This window comes from Sinocyclocheilus grahami, unplaced genomic scaffold (assembly GCF_001515645.1).
Source record: "Sinocyclocheilus grahami isolate Dianchi unplaced genomic scaffold, SAMN03320097.WGS_v1.1 scaffold91.1, whole genome shotgun sequence".
NCBI classification, from domain to species: domain Eukaryota; kingdom Metazoa; phylum Chordata; class Actinopteri; order Cypriniformes; family Cyprinidae; genus Sinocyclocheilus; species Sinocyclocheilus grahami.
In genome coordinates, this window is record NW_015505270.1 from 779,015 (window position 1) to 791,821 (window position 12,807).

The 12,807-nt window shown below is 38.6% G+C and overlaps 1 protein-coding gene across 1 annotated transcript in view; it reads left to right on the top strand.

Annotated features, from left to right (window-relative positions):
• Positions 1–12,161, top strand: part of LOC107587202 (histone-lysine N-methyltransferase NSD2-like) — a 38,239-nt gene extending 26,078 nt beyond the window's left edge. Inside the window, 6 exon segments of the mRNA XM_016274878.1 lie at positions 7,198–7,314; positions 7,386–7,527; positions 7,627–7,733; positions 8,096–8,297; positions 9,460–9,928; positions 9,930–12,161. Coding sequence (XP_016130364.1) covers positions 7,198–7,314; positions 7,386–7,527; positions 7,627–7,733; positions 8,096–8,297; positions 9,460–9,928; positions 9,930–9,969 — 1,077 coding nt within the window. The 3' untranslated portion in view covers positions 9,970–12,161.
• The last annotated feature ends 646 nt before the right edge of the window (positions 12,162–12,807 follow it).

Genomic DNA, 12,807 nt, shown 5'->3' on the forward strand with positions numbered 1-12,807 from the left:
GGTAGACTATCCTTTTCAAATCTGCAGTAAAACACATTCAGATCGTCAGCCAGTTGTTGATTCTCCACAAACTGTGGGGGTGGTGTCTCCTCAGACCAGTCCATACTGACGACGGATTGTTGGCTGAAAGCTCTTTTCTCAGCTTTTTAGAGCAGTTTTTTTTTGTCACTCTGATCTCCGTTGTTAATCTGTTCCTGGCCTGGATAAATAAGATTTTATCCCCACTTCTGTAAGCATCCTCTTTGGCGTGACGAAGCTGTTTGAGTTTTCCAGTAAACCATGGTTTATCATTATTAAATGATAAGAATGTCCTGGTAGGAATGCACATATCTTCACAGAAACTGATATATGAAGTTTCAGTCTCTGAGAGCTCGTCCAGATCGGTGGCTGCAGCTTCAAAGACGCTCCAATCAGTGAGGTCAAAACAAACTTTTAAATCCTGCTCTGCATCATTAGTCCATCTTTTAACAGTCCTTAAAACGGGTTTAGCTGATTTCAATTTCTGCCTGTAGGTCGGTACCAGATGAACCAAACCGTGATCAGAGAGCCCCAAAGCCGCTCGTGGGACAGAGTGATATGCATTCTTTATTGCTGTGTAACAGTGATCCAATATATTGCTGTCTCTGGTGGGACACGTAATGTGCTGCTTGTATTTTGGCACTTCACGGGAGAGATTTGATTTGTTAAAATCTCCAAGAACGATTAAAATAGAGTCTGGGTACCTTTGCTCCATTTCAGTTATTTGTTTGGCCAGCTGTTGCATCGCCGCACTCACGCACGCGTCCAGAGGCACGTACACATTCACGAGAATGAAAGAGGAAATCTCCCGCAGCGAGTAGAAAGGTTTACAGTTTATGATGAGTGCCTCCAAGTTAGGACAGCATACCTTTTTCAGCATTGTTACATCTGAACACCAACTTTCGTTGATGTAGAAACACAATCCACCACCTCTGGTTTTCCCCGTTAACTCCGCGATGCGATCCGCTCTGTACAGCTGGTAGCCCGGCAGATGAAGCGCGTTGTCCGGAATGGCTGCACTCAGCCAGGTTTCAGTGAAGCACAGTGCAGCAGAGTTTGAAAAGTCCTTGTTGGTGCGGGTGAGGAGAAGTTAATCCGTTAAGGGAACGGATATTCGCAAGATAAATGCTTGGGAGCGCAGTCCGAAAGCCGCGCACGGCGCTTCACCAGGGTGCCGGCGCGTTTCCCTCTTCTGCGTCTGCACGCGCGTTTGAACACGGCTGTACCTCTGACTAGAATGTCCAACAAAACGTCTGAATAATCAAAAACCGGAAAAATATTGTCTGGGATGTGCTGCTTAATGTTAAGGAGTTCGTCTCTGGTAAAACTTATAGAAGAAGAATGACAAAACACAGAACAAACAAACAAAAACATTAGAAGAATCGCGGAGCTCAGCGTCCTGGCTGCCATTTGCGGCCATTTTGTTTTTTTTTTCCTAAACCTGAGCTGATTTCAGATGTTTTTCATGAGCAGTGACTATATAACTATTGGTGGAAGTATCTGCTTTTTAGTGCATTCACACTGCAGGAACTGGAAATTTTAGTTAACGGTACACCTTTTGGGGGACTAAATTAGCTCCTGATTTAGAGTAGGGTTCAACCCAGCACAATAGGAACTACCACCATATGAGCCACCATGCCATATGAAACACTGGCACCCGCCATTTTACACTTTTTTTACGTTTACACTTACTTACTCCATTAACTAACTCCACAAACCTGGTAAACAGCGATGGAATGGTGTCGAAGTCAAGGCACTTCTCCATCCTCCAGTTGTTGACATTGTTGAATGCTTCACCTAAATGACTAATGCTGTCATTCCTACTGGTGGTGCAAATGCAACCGGGAAAATGGCCCTAGTTCTTAGGGGACTGCCCTGGTAGCTAGTTCCTATAACTGTGTAGACTTGTGTGTGAACAACAGTCAGAAAAATTTAAAAGTCAAAACAAAGGTCCAATAGCTAGTGCATGCACGCCAAACATATCCATCCGCGCTCACTGTCAGTAGAGTATACATTGAAGGGCTTGTGTTCTCAATTATGCGTGCGCAAGATGGAGCACAACACACCCAGATCTTAAAGGGATACTCCACCCAAAATAAAAAATTCTCTCATTGTTTACTTATCCTCACACTGCCCCAGATGTATATGACTTTTTGTCTTCAGATGAACTACTTATTTTTAGAAAAATAATCCATCTCTGTGTGTCCATATAATGCAAGTGTACGGGCCCCCAGAATTTTTTTACTAGAAACCATCGCTTCTAGCCAACTGTCATGCACGAGTTCATGAGAGGTCCATAAAGCTCCATTTGAGCCCATGTATGACAGTTAGCTGGAGAGTTTATAGGTAAAAAAAATTTTTTTTATATTATTATTATATTTCTTACACACACCCATCATTTTGCATGTAGAGATTCCTGCCATGTTCACATGTGAATGTGAGTTTTTCGAAGTGACAGTTTTTTTTTTTTTTCCTAAAAAATCTTTGTGTTCATCTGAAGAAAGAAAGAAAGTCATATATAACTGGGATGGCATGAGGGTGAGTAAATGATGAGGGAATTCATTTTTGGGTGGAATATCCCTTTAACGCTCACAGTTGATGCTTAGCATGTTATTAAGCTAAATCTGACAACAATATCATATATTTTGCTTCTCTTGCTCTAATCACAATTAAAAAAATAACTCTTCTAGAGTAAAAAGACTTGAAAATTAAAAACAAACTTTTTAATATTGAGCATTAGAATTTTTATACAATTGGTCCATCTTCTCCCCCTTAAAATATACAACCCCAATTCCAAAAAAACATTTTGTAAAATGCTATAAAAATCAAGAATCTGTGATTTTTGTTAATTTTCTTTAACCTTTAAGAAAAGATTTCCAATGTTGTCGCTGACCAACTTAATTGTATTTTGTAAATATAAGCAAATTTTGAATGTTCTAAATGTTAAAGTTTTGCAAAATTTGTCCAATCTTGACAATATTGATACAAAACTTTTTTGATGCTCAGCAGTCCATAGTCGTTATTGTCTGATTCTGCTTTTCATGATGGGCCATACATTTTCAATAGGAGACAGATCTGCTTGCTAGTCAGTCACATCCACGTGTCTAAGAAACCACGCTGTTGTAGCACATGCAGAATGAGGCCTGCCATTGTCTTGATCTAATAACCATGGACTTCCTATGAAAGTCGTCATCTTGATGGCAGTATAAGTTTCTGTACAATCCCAATATATGCCTCTGTCAATGGTACCTTCGCACATATTCCAGTTACCCCCATAGCATGGCAGACGTTTGCTTTTGCATCTGTCACTGGTGTTGTAACTTTTGTTAATGAATTATTTTTTTTCCTAAATAAAAGTACATGCTAAGTGTGCTACCAACCTTGTTATTATTTTCAGCCTTGTCACGTCCTCCTGTCGCTGTTTTACCCTTTTTTTTTTTTTTTTTTTTTGTCCCTCTTCTTAAGTAAACAAACTTTCACTAACATTACATCCGTATAAGCATCTCAATTTCTGGAACTTTCACTAACACTGGTGAAAGTCTGGATGGTTCCTTTGGTCTTTGGGAGCTAGAATATGATGTCCGTTTTTCCCAGGAGTAAGCTTAAATGTGACACATTACATTTACATTTAGCAGACGCTTTTATCCAAAGCGACTTACAAATGAGGACAATAAAAGCAGTCAAAACTAACAAAAGAGCAACAATATATACAGTGGGTACGGAAAGTATTCAGACCCCCTTAAAATTTTCACTCTTAACAATATTGCAGCCATTTGCTAAAATCATTCAAGTAAATTTTTTTTCCTCATTAATGTACACACAGCACCCCATATTGACAGAAAAACACAGAATTGTTGACATTTTTGCAGATTTATTAAAAAAGAAACGCTTAGAATTAAGGCCAAAAAGTTCTATCTTGGCCTCATCCGACCAGAGAATCTTATTTCTCACCATCTTGGAGTCCTTCAGGTGTTTTTTCATGTGTCTTGCACTGAGGAGAGGCTTCCGTCGGGCCACTCTGCCATAAAGCCCCGACTGGTGGAGGGCTGCAGTGATGGTTGACTTTCTACAACTTTCTCCCATCTCCCGACTGCATCTCTGGCGCTCAGCCACAGTGATCTTTGGGTTCTTCTTTACCTCTCTCACCAAGGCTCTTCTCCCCCGATAGCTCGGTTTGGCCGGACGGCCAGCTCTAGGAAGGGTTCTGGTGGTCCCAAATGTCTTCCATTTAAGGATTATGGAGGCCACTGTGCTCTTGGGAACCTTAAGTGCAGCAGAATTTTTTTTGTAACCTTGGCCAGATCTGTGCTTTGCCACAATTCTGTCTCTGAGCTCTTCAGGCAGTTCCTTTGACCTCATGATTCTCATTTGCTCTGACATGCACTGTGAGCTGTAAGGTCTTATATAGACAGGTGTGTGGCTTTCCTAATCAAGTCCAATCAGTATAATCAAACACAGCTGGACTCAAATGAAGGTGTAGAACCATCTCAAGGATGATCAGAAGAAATGGACAGCACCTGAGTTAAATATATGAGTGTCACAGCAAAGGGTCTGAATACTTAGGACCATGTGATATTTCAGTTTTTCTTTTTTAATAAATCTGCAAAAATGTCAACAATTCTGTGTTTTTCTGTCAATATGGGGTGCTGTGTGTACATTAATGAGGAAAAAAATTAACTTAAATGATTTTAGCAAATGGCTGCAATATAACAAAGAGTGAAAAATTTAAGGGGGTCTGAATACTTTCCGTACCCACTGTAAGTGCAAATGACAAGTCTCGGTTAGCCTAACGCAGTACACGTAGCAAGGTGTGTGTGTGTATGTATATATATATATATATATACATGCACACAAAGAAAAACAAGTAGATAGAATAGAAAACTAGTTTTTATTTATTTTTTTTATAAAAAAGGGCGTTAGGCTGCGTTAAGATAAATATAGATAAAGTACAATTAAAATAGTATAGAAAGTGCTAGAGTTAGAGGGTCAAATAAAGGTGGGACCGATGTGTTTAGTCGTTTCTTGAAGATTGGAAAGGACTGGGAAAGGCAGGTCATTCCACCAGGAGGGAACAGTTAATGAAAAAGTCTGTGAAAGTGATTTTGTGCCTCTTTGAGATGGCACAATAATATGCCGTTCACTTGCAGAACGCAAGCTTCTAGAGGGCACATAACTCTGAAGTAATGAATTTAGGTAAATGGGTGAAGAGCTAATGGTGGTTTTGTAGGCAAACATTAATGCCTTTTAATTTAATGCGAGCAGCTACTGGTAGCCAGTGCAAATTGATGAACAGAGGTGTGACATGCGTTCTTTTCGGCTCATTAAAGATTAATCTTGCAGCGGCATTTTGGATTAATTGTAGAGGTTTGATAGAAGTGGCTGGAAGACCTGCTAAGAGAGCATTTCAATCGTCCAGCCTGGATCGAACAAGAGCTTGAACAAGGAGTTGTGTTGCATGTTCTGAAAGAAAGGGCCTGATCTTTCTAATGTTGTATAAAGCAAATCTGCAGGACCGTGTAGTTTTAGCAATGTGGTCTGAGAAATTCAGCTTATCATCAATCACAACTCCAAGGTTTCTAGCTGTTTTTGAAGGAGTTATGGTTGATGAGCCCAACTGGATGGTGAAATTTTGATAAAGTGATGGATTTGTTGAAACCACAAGCAGTTCTGTCTTAGCCAGGTTGAGTTGAAGGTGATGGTCCATCATCCAACAAGAAATGTCTGTTAGACATGCTGAGATGTGAGCAGCTATCGTCGGATCATCAGGATGGAATGAGAGGTAGAGTTGAGTGTCATCAGCATAGCAGTGATATGAAAAGCCATGTTTCTGAATGGCAGAACCTAGTGATGCCATGTAGACAGAGAAGAGAAGTGGTCCAAGAACTGAGCCCTGAGGCACCCCAGTAGCTCGATGTTGTGACTTGGACACATCACCTCTCCAAGATCCCTTGAAGGACCTATCTGAGAGGTAAGACTCAAACCACTAGCGTGCAGTTCCTGAGGTGCCGCATACATTTCCACTGTCGTTTTGACTATCTGAGATGAGCTCTGGCCCAGAGAACCTGGCAGCATCACTGTATAAAATCGATGTAGAGGTTTCTCCTTGCGAAACAGAGATTCAAGTTGCATTTCTTAATGCAGCAGCAGTAGACCGCTTTTCTAAAGTACTCCGAAGCACATGTGGCTATATACAACACATCATGATGGTTTCTTATGCAATATCATCTGAGGGCTCAAAGGTCAGTTTTCCTGCCTTGCCCTGCATGTACTGAGATCTCTCTGGATTCCCTGAATCTTTTCATAATATTATTTATTGTAGTTAGTGAAAGGCCTAAATTCTTTTGCAATTTTGATTAGATTTTTCTATTTGTTTGACACTTATCTCATGAAATTTCGCACAAAGTGGCTTTGCTGGCAAAGACTAAGATGCTCCTTTTATACCCAAATATGATCCCCTCACATATTACCAATTCACCTGCTTATTGTGGATTGTTTCAAAACCGTTTAACTTGGATATTCTATAACTTTCACTTTTATTTTGTCTCTGTCCCAACTTTTTTGGAGTGTGTTGCAGCCATCAACATCAAAATACATTTAAGCTGGTCAGTGAAAACATTGGAAATCTTTTATTTGTACTTTTGTCAATTAAATAAAAGTTAAAGGGAATTAACAAATCACGAATTCTTAATTTCACTGCATTTTACAAAATGTCCCAACTTTATTGGAATTGGTGTTGTGTGTATATACAGAGATCCAGTGTGGATTTGGATATACAGTGGGGAAAAAAAGTATTTAGTCAGCCACCAATTGTGCAAGTTCTCCCACTTAAAGAGATGAGAGAGGCCTGTAATTTTCATCATAGGTATACCTCAACTATGAGAGACAAAATTAGAAAAAAAATCCAGAAAATCACATTGTAGGATTTTTAAAGAATTTATTTGCAAATTATGGTGGAAAATAAGTATTTGGTCAATAACAAAATTTCATCTCAATACTTTGTTATATACCCTTTGTTGGCAATGACAGAGGTCAAACGTTTTCTGTAAGTCTTCACAAGGTTTTCACACACTGTTGCTGGTAATTTGGACCATTCCTCCATGCAGATCTCCTCTAGAGCAGCATTTTAGTTTGTCCAGTCTGCTTTCTAACAAATTCTTTGTTTTCAATGCTCAACCCAAGGGAGGATTTGTTAACGAATATGTTGGAGAGGTGATTGATGAGGAAGAATGTCGTGCCCGGATTAAACATGCTCAGGAGAACAATATCGGCAATTTCTACATGCTTACATTGGACAAGGTGAGATTACACCACTAGTTTAATTTTTCTGTTATTGGAAACTTAATATGTTGCTTTGTATTTCCTGGAAGGATCGAATTATTGATGCCGGGCCCAAGGGAAATGAAGCCCGTTTTATGAACCACAGTTGTCAGCCAAACTGCGAGACGCAAAAATGGACGGTCAACGGAGACACACGTGTTGGGCTTTTTGCGCTTACAGATATCCCTGCTGGTAAGTCCAATTTCATTTTTATGTAGAAGGCATTGTAGTACAGCCTCGCATTTAAACGACTTTCGCAAAAACATTTAAGTGCTGATGTTTTCTTCCAAGGCACTGAGTTAACATTCAACTATAATCTTGAGTGTCTGGGCAATGGAAAGACGGTGTGCAAGTGTGGTGCATCTAATTGCAGTGGATTCCTGGGAGTGAGGCCAAAAGTAAGGAGATGATCTCCAGGGGTTATCTTTTATACAGTATGTCATAACTAAAGACAGACTGATAATTGGTTTGACCAATTTTTTTCTGGGATTATAAATATGTTGTTGTTGTTGTTATTATCATTATTAAAAGAAAAATACAGGGGAAAACCAAAAGTCTGTTTATCGCAAAATTATAGAAATATAAATAACAATAAAGTAAAACATTTAACCGTTATCAGATACTGAAAGCAAAAATATGTATAATTTCTATTTCATAATTTCAAAGGTAATGTAATTTTTCACAGAAACGTTTTTGGTATCTAAATATTTTCTGCTTTAATAAGTGATTTGTAAATAGACATCAACTCTGTGTCTATCAGAACAACCCCCCATCAGATGATAAAGGCCGTAAGCTGAAGAAGAAGTCTCAGATGAAGCGTAAATCCCAGCAGGAAGTAATCAAGGAGCGGGAAGACGAGTGCTTTAGCTGTGGAGATGGAGGACAGGTTGTGTCCTGCAAGAGGCCAGGCTGTCCTAAGGTTTACCACGCCGACTGCCTCAATCTCACCAAGAGACCCGCAGGTCAGTCTTGAAGTAGTCTCAAACAGACCATTCACTGACCATGAAGTCACTAGTGAAATAATAAATGAAGTTCATACATGATCATGCGTTATGTGTTCTGAAATCATATGACCGTTTTCTGTGAGGAAGAGAGGAAATTTAAATGGTTAGTTCACCCAAAAATTTTAATTCTGTCATTAATTACTCATGTCACTCTAAACCCATAAAACCTTCGTTCATCTTCGGAACACAAATTAATTATTTTTTATGAATTCTGACAGCTCTCTGACCCTCCCAAAGACAGCAATGTAATTACCACAATCAAGGTCCAGAAACGTAGCAAGGAGATCGGTAAAATTATCCATGTGACATCAGGGGTTCAACCATAATTTTACGAAGCTACGAGAATACTTTTTGTATGCAAAGAAAACAAAAATAACGACTTTATTCAACAATTCGTCTTCTCCGCGTCTCCCTGGTACCATTTTGGAGAATATCCACTGAACGTAAACGGCATATGCTATTCTGTGTCAGCTGCGTCACGCGGAAACTTTTTCTACATTGTTTACACTTTGATTTGACAACGTAGCCGCGTGATGCAGCTGTAACAGAATAGCATATGCTGTTTACATGGATTTACGTGTCAGTGGATACTCTCCAAAATGGCACCAGGGTGACGCGGAGGAGACGAATTGTTGAATAAAGTCGTTATTTTTGTTTTCTTTGCGTACAAAAAGTATTCTCATAGCTTCGTAAAATTACGATTGAACCCCTGATGTCACATGGATTATTTTACCGATCTCCTTGCTACGTTTCTGGACCTTGATCATGGTAATTACATTGCTGTCTTTGGGAGGGTCAGAGAGGTCTCAGAATTAATCAAAAATATCTTAATTAGTGTTCCGAAGATGAACAGAGGTCGTACGGGTTTAGAACGACATGAGGGTTAGTAATTAATGACAGAATTTTCATTTTTGGCTGAACTAACCCTTTAAGTTAATATTCACTGTAAATTTAAGACAAAATGATATCCAATTCATTTGTGACTCAGATCTCTTCAATGAATCAACTGATCTGATTCACAAACCCAATCTGAACGTTCACTGACTCAATGACCGCTTGCAGCTGTTAACAGCTCACTGGAGGGGAAGATTATCGGTGAATAACTTGCTTTGCCTTTCAGGCCGTTGGGAGTGTCCTTGGCATCAGTGTGACTTGTGTGGGCAGGAAGCAGCTTCCTTCTGTGAGATGTGCCCTAGCTCCTATTGCGTCGAACATCGAGATGGCATGCTTTTTATATCCAAACTGGATGGGCGCTTGTCATGCAGCGAGCATGACCCCTGCGGCCCCGAGCCCCTGGAGCCTGGTGAGATCCGGGAACACTCCCCAGAACTCATGACTACATACCCTAAAAACGTAATCAGAGCTGCCAATACCAAATCCACAATCCTAAACACTACAGCTATCCCGCAGGCTCCATCTCCCCCCGATGCAGCTCCTCAGGTCTCCTTTAGCCCCTCCAGCAGCCCTCCACCACTTGACATGGCTTTAAACTGTGCATATTCACCAATTTCTCCCTATGGAGAAGAAAAAGCAGAGGAAGAACGTTTGATACAATTAGAAAGGCATGGTGAGAAGAGCATAACTCGAGAATTCAGAACGATTGATAATAAAGAAGAAAACAGAGGTATGAAGGTTTAATTTATAGAAGCAAACTAACCTGAGTTGACATTTCCCAACAGACATTTATAGCCATGTTCTTGTTTTCTCACACTACTTTCGCTGAGGGTATCTGGTGTACTTCAACTTTTCACTACAACTTACTTGAAGATGGTACACAAAATGGATTGCATCTCCGTCAGTAATCTCTTTGATGAAGAGGACACAGATTGACGAAGATGACAATGTTTTCGAAAAAATGATTCAAACACTGAACAGAACCCACTTTATACGACGTCATGGGATATCAGATTGTAGCCAATATTACATTTTGGGACTATGAAGATTGTTGGACATCCCAAAAAAGCAACAATGAAGAGAATGAAGATACAGTATTTAGGGAAGGGAATATATATTTTCCTTGGAAATTCCATTGCCTTCTTCATTAGGTCAAATAATAATGACTATAAACTCATTTACCAAAACTAATTTGTGCTGTATATTTGCTCTGTGAGCAAACGGTACAGAATTTAATCTTAGGGTAAATTTTACTATTGAGTAAGTGGTTCATAAACACTGCCTGGCCAAAAAAACTAAAAGTTACTGAATACTGAGGAGTCTAGGATTGGATAATTATTGCTGTGACGTTTCTGGCATGTTATATGTTTGGCAACAATTCTTTTAACCCTAACTGATGCACTGCATAGCTTTTTATTTCTTAAACATCTATGTCGAAAGACGTACCCATGTCCATATTTCTGGATGACAATGTTCAATAGGCCCAAATTGTGAAAGATTCGCCACCATAGAGTCCTGAGGGGGAAGAATTGTTGCCAAACATATAGCATACCAGAAACATTAATCACTGAAATAATAATAAAATTCTAAGTATATATCCAGACTTTTTTTGGCCAGCCCCAAGTATACTTCGGTTTTTACGTGAAGGCTATATGTGCGTGTAATGTAAATTTAGTCATCAGCATAGTACATGTGCAGACCAATTTTTGTAAGTGTGTGTACTCTGTATGCTCAGCTTGCACATTACTAACTATTTGGTGCACAATGAGGCAACACTGGGCTAACCCATTGTTTCGAAAAAGAAATATGGGAGACTTCAGGGGGTTAAGAGATGCACACAATCCTAGTTTAAAATAGTACAAAGAGTTTTTATCGGTTCTAGAGAGAAATAGCACAGACATTAGACAAAAGTGAAAATTTCTAGCTAGGCATTTGCGTCAAAACTGAAGTTTACTTTGGACTTAAGAGTGCCATAAATTGATCGTAATTAATAAGATTAAAATGTCAGTGTCTCGATCCTAGCCAACTTTTTAAATAACTTGAAGACTATCATTTTGAAGCACTTTTTCTATAATAATCCAAAATTTGCCTGCTAACATGTTAAGACAAGAGCAAAATATTTACAAGTATGCTTATAATTTATTTGAGATAATTTCCCAGAATTGTCTTTAAATTAATCTTTGCCAAACTGGCAGAAAATCCAGAACTTGATGCAATTCACAAAGGAACTGTTTTGATTGATCATATCCACTGATATTCCCAAAATTCTTTGGTGTAAATTATTCTGTGACTGTAAACATGAACTGTGTGGTGTTGTGTGTGTGTGTGTGTTTTTTTTTTTTTTGTGGCAAATAACAGTTACAAAACTTTCAAACAAACAGGAAATCCTGTCCCAACTTACCAGTCATTGAGAAAGTGCAACTATGCGCTAGATCTCTTAACTGGATTAGTCAGATAAGCAAAAGGATGATCTGTTCTGTCTTGCTGTATATATTTTTATACATTAAATCTATATGGGAGAAGGTGACTGGCTTTGCAAGCCTGATAAACACTCCCAGTCAAGTCTTTGGCATTTAGTGAGTTCATGTTAAATTTTCCATAAAGGCTGATATCTTAAATAATGTTCAACATACAATTTGAACTGAAACCGTGTAGTGTAAAACACTATTATTGGCAACAAAAGCCCTCTAGCCTTCTGTGAAGCTAATGTATGGGACAAATGATTGTGGCTTGTTGCATGCCTACACTCAGAAATGTCTCGGCTTGTTTTCCTCACCCTCATCTAACTGCTCAAGTGTTCTTCATGATGAACAGAATTTCTTTTTTTTTTTTTTTTCATAAACTGTATTTATGTATATAATTGCACTTAATAGTTTTAACGCTGCTCTAAGAGTCATTCCACAGTATATTTCAGACAAAATTCAGGCAAAAGGGAAAAAAATATCTGTTGCCTTGTTAAGAGACTTTAATTGTGCTGTAGTGCTTTGTACAGAATAAACAACAGTACACACTTGTTGCTTCCTTGCTGCTGTTTCTACCATCCTTCTAGTTTGACCAGAATTGTATTTTTTGGTTAATTTATTGCATTTGCCAGACATTAATTGTCATTAATCAAATGTGAGTAGAACTGTCGAATTGTATATCTCACAAAAACGGTCAACAAATGCTTGGGTGATATTTCATCCCAAAATAAAAACAAATTATATTTTCAGGATAATTCAAGTGTTTTGAATTGCAACACTAATTGCATGACAATTAAGCACATTTCCACATGCAATTGTCTTCAGCCTGTATTAAGGCAGAAAAAAGACCTTTCTCATTAATGTAACACAAAAAAACAGTATATAGTCAAATGTAAGTATACATAATGGTAGCATTAATTGCATATATGCTGATAATAAAAGCTTAAAGCCTAAGCATAATAATGAAAAATGTTGTACCCAGACAGGATGATTTCATTTCTGTTACAGTAATGAGAATTTTTTTGTGTTACAATGACACAATCTTGTAACCAATTTTATTTTCTTCATGCAAAAGATCCTGAAAGTGCAGTGAGTTTCTAATGTGATTCCAT